The 11,626-nt window shown below is 41.6% G+C and overlaps 1 protein-coding gene across 6 annotated transcripts; it reads right to left on the reverse strand.

The window, feature by feature from the left end:
* Positions 1-7: 7 nt before the first annotated feature.
* Positions 8-11,617, reverse strand: LOC111251347 (transcription elongation regulator 1-like; the record flags this gene model as incomplete). 6 transcript variants are annotated; one of them, XM_086991824.1, is given in 13 exon segments in its annotated part: positions 8-238; positions 454-708; positions 994-1,161; positions 5,124-5,313; positions 5,489-5,658; positions 6,037-6,371; positions 6,618-6,964; positions 7,108-7,654; positions 7,950-8,296; positions 8,668-9,050; positions 9,367-9,631; positions 9,826-10,067; positions 11,463-11,605. In XM_086991824.1, coding segments are annotated over 11 exon segments (3,219 nt in total), but the record flags the coding sequence as incomplete, so codon positions are not given.
* Between the last annotated feature and the right edge of the window lie 9 nt (positions 11,618-11,626).

Below are 11,626 nucleotides of genomic sequence, written 5' to 3' on the forward strand. Positions count from 1 at the left end.
TACTCACGTCGCTGAACGGCATATTGAGAGTGATGTCGCCGCATTCGGCGAGCATCAACTTAAATTTGTCCTTCTTCTTGCGTTTTAGCTGTGAAACATGTTCGTCAAAGAGCCTCTCTCGTTCGGCCTTGTCCAAACCACCTTCACGGGATCCTGCATAGCGGTGATCTTTTTTAAGCATTTTTTTCGCGTCGTGCCACGACATGTCCGATGTGCGCACCAGATCCGTAAGCAGAGCCTACCACGGAGAAAGAAACCACAACAAAAATAAAAAGTGTACCTACCTGTTAATAATAGTTAGAAACAAAGCAAACGTATCATTGACAAAACAAGCAGCTCTATAAATCTACAAAAATGAGATGTAACATCATTATTTATATGCGGATTGCAATGACGTTTCAACTTCAATCCGCTAGCAAATCACATAAGACAATATTATGGAGATATGCTTACCTGGAAACTCTGAACGGCTTCTTCGCGTCGGTGCATCTCCCTTTCTCGGTCGCGTTGCTTTAAACTAGATGAAAGCGTTTCAGCGACTTCTTTCTCCCGTTGTCGTAGCGAAGCTTCAATACGCTCCTTCTTTTGTCGCTCCTCGGAGTCGGATCGTTCGCCGGCTTCACTGACTGACTTACCACGTTCTCCACCTCCTCGATCTGCGCTGCTACGTCCACGGTCGCTACCACCCCGATCGTTGTTCGAAGATGACTGCAGTTATTAACGACATCACGAAGATCATAGAAACAAGCCACAAATCTTTATAACTTTTATATTTCATTTATTAATATTTTAATAATTTATAATTCAGTCATGACGATCCCGATAACGAAAAACTGTTCCTCGCTGATGCTATCTAGATTAAGCAATTATAGGGTTCATCTGCGTCTATATACAAACATTTGTTTGCGCACATTTAACAAATACTTTCTTATGAGAAAAAAAATATATATATTTTTTATATATATATTTATATATATATTATAGCCTCCTGACCTTAGACAGCTTAGAGCAGTACTCTCGGAAGTAGTCTTCCTTTGTGGACGAGCTTTCGATGGCTTGATAGCGAGGGTCGTCGCGAATTTCTTCCTTGGTTCGTGTCCACGACGAGTAGCGATCGAGTTTGCGTTGTTCTCTCAGCAAGTCCATGAAGTCACGTCGAAGCTACAATAATCCACACACATACACACGGTCACACAAACGCCAACGGGAAAACTGCATTTAAATATTGGTATTATGATACAATCGTAAATAGCCAGTGCAGCACATTGCATTACTGATAGAAAGAAAAAAGCGACAATTTAATAGTAACTGGCCTCCACAAAATTTGATATTGTACCTAAACACTGAAACATCTGTAAAAAGACAGTTTTTTTTTTCAAAACTAGTCTCCTTACTTTGCTAATGTTTACACTTGAAAATATAATTTATAGTTTAAAAAAATAACTAACAGGTGGTTTTTGTCATTACGCTCACATTAATTATCACCTAGAGAAAAACAGAGCTTAATATGAGTGTGAAGCTCCCTCGATGTTTAGTATGAAGACGTTCAGCTGTTACCTAGGTGAAAGGCTCTTGTAAATGCACAAACAGGAGTATGAAACATGTGGAACAATAACAGTTCCTGCAGGCATGTCACATAACGGCATAACCTAGTATTAAAATCCTGAAAGTGAATTATATTACAATCAAGCATTTTAGACAACTTTAGATCAAATTCTAGGAAAGCTCAATAAGAAATCCTAAATTGGTCTAAAACGCGTGACACGAATGCAGTACATATTCGATTAAAAATAACAAATTTTTTAGTAAGTCTACTTGTAATCAGCACAGTCAAAGACGCTGACAATGGAGGAATTCAAGTCATTTAGCTACCCAGTGTGGCGAATCTTAATCGCTTCAGTTCCGTCCGCATTCGACGGGTCAAGTAGCGCCTACCACCGGAAATAACACGTGGGCCTGGAGTTTATACGACTGAAAGCGCACAGCCTGTAGAAGTTAATGGTCAAGATCACCTGTAGTTGACCGACGTTACTTAGTGTAGCCATGGGTCTGGGCGTAGACAATAGCCTTTGAGCGATTGGTTCGATTCGTCCCAGTCTCGAGTTGGGACAATCCATTTTTGAGAGCATATGATTTAAAAAACACCTTATCAAGTCGAAAACTCTTTCTTAAATACAATGCATCCCACTGATCTTGAGTGGGCCAAAATAGGAGCATATTCGCAATTAAACTACCTGATATATTACAACACATGACAATAACAATTACTAGTAAACTATATATATATATATAAACCTCCCGTAATTTGAAGACCACGACTACTTAACGTAAAATTTCTAACTATGTAAGCTGCAAGTATTCAATCAACATTTAGAATTATTGGAATGTCATTAAGATGACAATTAAGTCAGAAAACTATTCTAAATTTCAACAAACAAAAACATTAAGTATTTATCACAAGATAAGTGCACGTTCGACTGTAAGAATTTAACACGAATACTATTATTAAACCGAGCTTTGCATAGCATCAGCAGACTTCAGCAAGATCTATTAAAAGCTTTTACAACAGCTATAAAATTAAAGTCTTTCTTCTGTTAAAAATCTTAGTGGGGGGTGACAGATCTTTAATGAATGGTGAGCAATGGAGATTTTCGGTGGAGAACGTAACCTTTGTAGGGTAATCGGGAGGAGAGGAGCCTACGTCGTAGAGGGGTTGCTGCTGGCTGTGGTTGTTGTTGTTGTTCGGGCACACCTGCGCACCCAGAGCTGCGGTTCCTGCATCTGCCCTGAGCTGTTGTTGATTAATTCAAAGACACAATTTATACCAGTTCATAAGTGAGAGAAGAATCTGGTTGGCAGGTGTCTCGCCATCACAATGACAGATTCTTCGTCAGATCACAGATCACACTCGGCGGCAGAGGCCAGCTCGACGTTCGACTCATTTTCATATTGTCCTAGCCACAAGGCGGCCACTTCATTAGCGATAATTCTAAATTGGACCAAGACATCAACAAGTCAATCACCACACCTTTGCGAAATCTCATTATCGTAATTGTTAGTAAAGATTGTTTCACAAACGACAAATCACCGGTGGGCAGGGAAAATTAAAAAGAATATGTGAATAGTCGTAACTCACGTACACCGTGGTATCTGTTGCGGTGAAGCAAATTTCGATAACAGATTTAGGAACGAAAGCATTCACGAATTGGGTCGATATAAGCATCACCAAAACCTGCTAAAGATCCGATTGTGGCAGAAGACCTTCCCTAATATCGATCGATCTATATCAGTTCTCATCTTTCTCCAGCCTATACTACTACTACTACAACCGGCTTAAGTATCGTTAATTATAAATTACACTTGTTATAGTATACGATTAGGAAATATGAGTGCACGTCCGAGCGGCATTTTGAGAACTAAAAACAATGTTACATGATAATTTCAGTCTCAAGTATTTGAAAGTAACTAGAAATCGCTGCAGAGCAAAATGTTGATTGATGACAAATAACGGCCAATTCATTAGCTTGCTATACATCAACTGACGGATGTAGAACAGAACTGAATGCTAGAAATTAATTTGTGTACCTCCTGGCAGTGGACTGAACATTGTCGAAGCGAATGTCCATAATGTTCACACGGGTTACCGCCCAACTCTCCTGTCCAGTTTTCGCCTGTTTGTCGTGAGGGGTGGCGCGAGATAGTGTTCGTACATTTTATATGTGCAGTTGTTATGGCTTCTCAGCTCGTCAAGAAGAAAAAATAGAACTCAGCCGCGAATCATTTTATTAATAGCAAACAAAACAGTTCAGGATAGTGGTTTAAATCAAATACATTCTCTAACACTAAATACAACTGGCTCTTCTTAAAACTAGAATATTATATTAGCACAATATAAAAATTCATTTTTAACGTCTCAAATGACTAAATTATATACCACATAGACTGTTATAGTCTTATCATGTTTAAACATTTGAAGCTACTAAAGCTTGCCATAATCGGTGAAGTGACCTTGCAATGTACGTAACTAGACCTGATTAAGGCAATACTGATAACGTAAGTCTTCGCTCAATAAGCAAATAAGTATTGCAAGGTTGCTCCACTGGTCACAAAGACGCCCACTTCAAACATATTTGTGTAGCAATGTACGACAACGTTGCTCATGCTGCATAAAAGAATACACTGATTTACGTAAAGCCCAAAATATGAATAAACGAGCCAGTGCCATACAGCAGGGTACGCGTACCTATATTGATACATCGCACTAATAAGTCCTACAAAATAGCACGTTACAATTTTGTGGTTTCCAGGGATTGTGATCTTCATAATTAAGGTTTTCCGTTGACATCTGTGAGTCACGCCAGCATTTGGAATATGATTTTTAGCAAAAACCATGATTCCTTTTATTTCCGGAAATTTAAAATCGACTTAAAGGGTAATCTATTTTTTCCATTTTTCTGTAACCCAGTAATTTTGAATAAATGCTTTAAGCATCTCATCATCTGCCTAAAATGAACCAACGAATACTTGTTCGTACTTTTAACAAATTCAATTTCAGATTGAAAAAACCATCTGCAACGGCTCGAGGATAAACGCATCTTTCCTGACATTCTTAAAAAAAACACAAGGAAAGAACATGATAATATCAGAATTCATTTCAAGGCAGACATTTCTACTGTAGTTGAAGCATTAATTACATTAGTAGACAGAAAACCATTGTATTTACCACAACGATTGTTGATGTCGAAGTAGAGCTCTTGTACAGGACGCTCGTCTAGGACTATCGTGAATTAACAAACGCTAATTTGCCGATAACAACTTCAGGAATTTACGTTGGTAAATTTACCTTACTCCTGTAGTAGTTTGAAATTTTAGATTCCCAACAATACGCGTTAAGAAATAATTCGACTCGTAACACAGAAGAACGGTAATCGTCTAGAAGCCTAAAATTGAATCAAATCGGGATATATTCCAACATAGCAATTTTTCGCCTTGGTAATGCTTAAAACCTCGATTTGATACGATCGTATTCGTTCATTTGAGCACTTCAAAAAACAAGAAACAACGTTGCTGCACATTACAGACAGTGCCCACAGCACACTGAAAAAATAGGATCTGTCACTCACCTTGTCTTTTAGCGCGCTCTTTTCTTCCCGTTCACGCCGTTTAACCTCAGCTAGATGGTCGTTGAAAAGGCTTTCCCTGTCGCGCATCTTCTCGACACCTTTAAACCTGTCATCTTTACCGTGTTTAGATGCGAATTCCGAGAAGCTACTTCGAGAGCTCAGATTTGATTCTTCCAAAAGGTCTTTAAACCTAAAAGTCATATATGGAGGGCCATGTTTAGACACTAGCCTATATCGGTGTATTCGGCTTATCGATACACTTCCTGCGTTCGAAAAATTAAGCCCACAAAATTCTCAAAGAAGTCAAATTTCTATCGGCATCCTAAAATAACTGGAAAGGACGAACCGCAACGTGAAATACTCACGCTTCCTTTAGTTGTTTTGCTCTATTCTTCTTTTCCTTGCGTTCTTCTTCGACCTTATCCTTGCAGTACTTCTCGAAGACTTGGCGACGCTCCTTGGACAACAAGAGGAGATATCGTGGGTCGAACACAATTTTGTGTAATTCCTTCTCCCAAGTGCTGAATGCAGACACCTGTTTCAAGCCAAACCAACCCAGAAGATGCAAATGCATGTTTCATGTAGCTGAACGTGCTTTAACAATAGCGTATTTTTACCAATTATTATTATTATTATAAATGATTAAAAATCAACATCTTGCCTCGAAGAATATACTTCACGCATTTTGAATCAGTAATGCCATGCGTACATCTGCTAGAAAAATCGCAGGAATATTTTTGCCCAACGTTGAAACCCGTTCTTACCGAACTAAAGACGAATTTCAAACAAGATTCGTATAGATGTAGCATACGATTGACGCAATGCTCTAAGACTAATGGGAGAGCTAGCTTCGGTAAGTTATCCACGAGCAATACAAACAACTTCACCTGGATCACTGTCGCCAATAGCTCACCTCGTTCTCAACGAGCATCTGACTAAACTGTGCCATTCTTTCCTCCAGCGGTAAAAGCGCTCTTTCACGAGCGGCTTTCTTTTCGGCCGCCATAGGATCTTCCTTTACTAGCTCTTCAACAGGTTTGTTCATCTTATCATCAGATTCTGGAGCTTCTTTGTCCTGAGGCGAATCTTCTACACGAGGTCGCTTTTGCGGTGACTCCGACTCTTCATCTTTAGCGGTTGTAACGTTTGAGGGAGCTGGGCGCTTCTGTGTCGACTGAGCTGCAGCATCGGCTTCATCCTTGGTGGACGATGGGGGTGAACTGACAAGCTTGTCAACGTCTGAACGACCTGTATGCACCACGTATTAATAGTAAACAAGAAAAACTTACGTTACACAAAGCTACTGTACGATCTAAAGCGATAGGTATGACCCACTGTGCGAACTGTCTTGAGGTGGAAGACAGAAACGGTTTTTTCGCACGAATAAAATCACAACTATCCATCCATTAACCTTTGTAAAACCAGCGGAATCAATTGATAGTCATAGATATAGAATCTGCGCAGATATTTTTCACTTAAAGGCAGATCACTAACCTTGCAGCTCAATTGGACGTTCCCACACAGATGTCTTCGTCGTGGGATTAAAGAAGAATACCTTTTCGTCACCTGTCCAAACGACGCACCATGGAGTACCCTGTACGGGTGTTGAGCTGACGGGTTTGGTCTTATCACGTGGCTTTTCTTCGGGTTTGATTTCAGTTGCTTGCGTCGCTTGCTGAGTGCTGGCAGACGCACCTAATGCACCCAGACCCATGATACCACCAAGACCTGCGAGTCCCGCAGGATTGTTAGCAAGCTGGGCTAGCGCAGGATTTGAAAGAGCGGCAGCCGCTACTTCACGAGCTTTCTTCGCATCTAACCGCTCCTGGAGCTCTTTCACCCTACAATGATGGTAAAAAATTTATGAACAATTAATACTTGGTAAATCTATGTTCATATGTTGCAAAATTTGGATACATATGGGACTCCCGCTCAGCAATGCACGGAGCCAACCATGTATTTACTTGCGATGCTACAAACGAACCTTTTCTCCTCATTTTCAAGATCGACGAGAGCCTGCGGCTTTTCCCATTGAGTTGTGTTATTTCCTGTACAGTGGAAATAGCTCTTGCCTTCTGGCGTTTTATATTCCTTCCATTCATCAGCCTTCCGCCGGACTTCTGGGTCTATCTCGGTGTTGCCGCTGCCCCCTAAAAGGTCGCCATCAATTGCTCCGGTAGAAACACCAGGAGCGCCCGTCGAATCATCCTTGGTTGAGCCTAACTCATCCGGTTTGACGCCTACCCCACCAACGCCTGGAAACCCTGTTGCTTGCTGGTCGAGTCCGGGCGCCATGTTCTGGCCGCCCATTTGAGCTCCGAGTGCAGGGTTCGGAAACATTCCCATGCCAGGCGGGCCACCACCGCCCCCAAAAGCACCAGGCGGGCCTCCAGGTGGGCCACCCATCATCATGAATGGCGGAGGAGGAGGACCGCCTGGGAAACCGCCCTGATTAAAGCCAGGTGGGCCTCCAGGTGGACCCATTCCGAAAGGTGGACCGCCAAAGGGAGGCATACCGAAAGGTGGACGCACTGGAAACACAAGTAAACCGCTCATATTAATAATTAATGTGAAACTGAAACCATGTTGAAATCAGCAGTGTTTAGAGAACTACTAATCTATTTGTGACCATCTAAAAATTACCGCATTTACCCTGATTCTTTCTACTACTATCTACTAACTAGGAACGTTAAGCCAAAAAAAAAAAAAAGAATAAAAAAGGAGCACGAATAAAGAAGAAAAACACGGTCATAGACACCAAAATCATTTGTAAAAAGTGTATTGTCTACTGATAATACCAGTTAAGTACAACAGTTTTATACGTACTTCTGTAAGGTCCCATATGTCCTGGTCCACGCATCATGTGCGGAGGCGGTCCACCCATGCCCACTGGAGGTCCTCCGTGAGGTCCTCCGTGAGGCCCCCCTAGTGGTCCACCGTGCGGTCCCCCATGTGGTCCACCCGGTGGACCTCCGTGGGGTCCTGAGTGAGGCCCTCCAGGTGGTCCTACAGAATGAAGGCCAGGTGGTCCTCCCAGATGACTTGCATGTGGGCCCCCGTTAGATGCTACCATACTACCTGGAGGCGCGTCCCTTGTGGCTGGTCTTTCCTCGCTTTCGCCTGGTGGTCTTTCGTCACCTGGTGGACCATCTTCGACAGCTTCATCTGGAGATCTAAGTTACGCAAAAGTTGTAAAGAGTTTACTTACAATAAGTACAAATTTAAAATAAGTAAAAAATAAACTTAATTTTTATTAATTAATATTTATATATATTATAATATTATAAAATATATAATATATATTTTAATTAATACTTAATTTCAAAAAATACTTTTAAAATTTAATTTTATTATTTTAGATTAAAAAGAACATGAAGATACTAAAATAGAGCGAGATCAATGAAGAAAGGGCTGGGGTAAAAAACATCAGATGAGACAATTAGCTAACCATAGTCTTCTATGACAAACTTGCTATGGCAATTTCTGCTACGTCTCAACAGTCAGAGAACAAATCAATATCAACAAATATCAAATGAGAGCATACCCGTTGGCTTGCTGTCCGTTGCTGCCCGCACCTTCGGAAGCGCCTTCCGATTTCGGTGTCCCAGAATTGTTACTGTTATTGTGTGCGGCTGCAGGTGACGATGCGGCCTTCGCTTTACTCTTGGCCAGCTGTTCTACCTGTTCTTGACTGAGCACCTGGATACCATCGCCTGTGGGTCTTGTCCATGCGCTGGCACGTGTTTTTGCGTTAAAGAAGTATAGCTTCCCTTCTTTTGTTCGCGTTTCGACCCAAATTTCGGCAGCAGGATCGATTGCTGGTGTAGTTTTGATAGCGTCTCCACCTCCACCGAGATTACCGTTGACTCCCATTGGGGGCATACCAGTAGGCATCATCGGCGGGCCGCCCATCATGGGTCCACCACCCTAAAAGTGCAAAGTTAATTTTCCCACATTGATTGAAATTAGAGTTACTTTATGTGCGATACCTTTGTTGAAATAAAAAAGAAGTTAGTAAGCTCCTAAACTTTTACTAAATTGTTTGAGCTTATCTTTGATGCTAACAACATATATGGGCCACCTACAAGATAATCATTACCTCTTCTCATACGTCCCTGTATCAGAGAAACAAGTCTGTCTATGAAGTGGTTTGACATCAAGTTGTTAATCCATACTGCGACAATTATTCAATAACCACAACGTTAATAATTACATTACCATAATTTCGTCCTTAAATACTGACCATCATATGTGGTGGCGGCATGTGATGTCTTGGTGGGCCTCGAGGACCCCCCATAAAGCCTGGAGGGCCTCGCATGTGTCCTGGCGGACCGTGACGCATCATTGGTCCCATCGGAGGCACGAACGGCGGCCGAAATGGCGGACGTCCTCCCATGAACGGTGGGCCCCCAGGCGGTCCTGGTGGACCTCCGGGGGGTCCGAGGTCGCCTCCTGGCGGGCCACTGTCACCACTTCCGCCGTCAAACATCACGAAAGCAGGTGGACTCCTAATAGGTAGGAACGACAAAAGACTGATAAAATTAATAAAAACCACGTATACAACACCAATACTCAAATATGCCTTGAGCAATATTGCCAGTATTGCTCAATATATATGTAGATGCCCATATTTTAAAGTAATCATCAACTGACGTAACAGTTATCGTAACTGGTGCACTGGTAATGTATTTGCTTAACTAACCGGGGAGACCCATAGGTACTCTAGACTGAGTGTGGGCACACTTTGGTCCTCCAGTGAAACCAGTGATGAGCAGAGTAATCCATTTTTATGTTTAACAACTCTGTTCTGTCCTTTCAGACTGCTTGTATTAAATTGTTCGTCCTGACAGGTCCTTGAAGCAATGCTAACTAAACAGTTGTGATGAGGCTTGCTCCAGAAGCAACAGCTGAGAGACAGCTAAGACGAACGTTTTTTTTAATCACCTAACAAGAGCGTACGTTGCAAGTTAACGGGTTACAAACAACAACAGATACAGTCATAGTAATCACGATTCAAAAAAAATAATTCGACCTAGTACGGTATGATGGCCGACTGAAAATAACATTCTGACTTCTACTGATAGAAATATATCCCTGAGTAAAAATTTTGTGGTGGCTTCGATTCGATCGATTCCACGCTCTACGTTGACTATGCCCATCGATAGCGTAACCTTTGAATCTACTGTATTTCAGTAGCTTTCCGTAAACTTCTTTGCAGTTGAAGTTCTGCTGTTATAATCATGGTGAACAGAAGCATCGAGTGTCACTAACTCACCATTTGTTTCTTTTTTATTAAATCACAAAGAAACGGTAGCTCCCTATCACTCTTTGAATATGCCGAGATTCACGACTACCTAAGAATAGATTCATTTGTCCGATGCAATAACTTTTTCATTGGTTGCAGACATCAAAGTTAATAAAAAAATATAATTCAGCATAATCGTCTTCACCAATGGCAGTTTGAGCAAAGGTTATAACTGTAGTTACAGGTTAAGTTCCGACGCGCATATCATTTCAGAATAAATCAGATATATGGGGTGTAATTTGCGCTCTTTCGCCACGAATTATAGGTCACATCGATATTGGCAATCAAGCGCCATAATCGGACGACTATCAACAATCAAGCAAAGCGAAGTAATGTAGATTGGAAACAAAATTTTCTCGCAAAAAGCTATACATTATATGACTAGCTATCGCCCGGAAAAAGGGGTACCTCTCTTTCTAAAGCGACCCGATTATACCATGGAATCAAAACGGAGATGTGGTCTTCGTATCTTTAGAACTATCCCCTCACCGAAAGCACGGTTTTGACATAAGACTCTTCAAATCGAGCGACATAACTGACACAGCTTGATACCGTACACATTGCTGCACGCCAACGCAATTTCTCGGCGGGCGTTTGCTTGTTCCACATTTGCTCAACTTTCGTGTCCACAAGTTCTTACACACGAGAAGCCGATCTCTGCAACGTTGCACGTCTTCTTTGGTAACATTAAAAACTAACTACACAAACAAGTTGGACCCTATAGTCAGTAGCATAGACAATATTGATCCCACTAGAGAGCATTGTGGACACGTACGCGGATGGGCGTGTTCTACGTATTTGTTCCACACAGCAAAAATTCACGAACAGCATGCTTGCATCGACTGCAACCGAGCACAGAGGCATCGCATTATGCCAATATCCAACTTGTTTATTCTTTTGTATGATATTCTATAGCAAACCCCGGCGTCCTGCTTCTAGAACCCTCGGAAACGAGATCGTCGCAAAAACTGTTATTCGCTGGCGTTCATTGATCACTTTCATCGCTCCTATATCCAACTTCAGTGTCTACTTACTTCGAATATCTGTGAAATAATGATGTATATATAGAACTCGTGCAGAAGCAGCAGTGGTCGCGAGACAGACCACAAATTTGACTCAAACTCACTGAGAGCGCTGTGAAGCAACACAAAACATTAGGATGCTTCGTTTTCGTCGTCGTTGTTTTCCATCCCAGACT

This window comes from Varroa destructor, unplaced genomic scaffold (assembly GCF_002443255.2).
Source record: "Varroa destructor unplaced genomic scaffold, Vdes_3.0 BEIS01000005.1, whole genome shotgun sequence".
Classification (NCBI taxonomy): Eukaryota; Metazoa; Arthropoda; class Arachnida; order Mesostigmata; family Varroidae; genus Varroa; species Varroa destructor.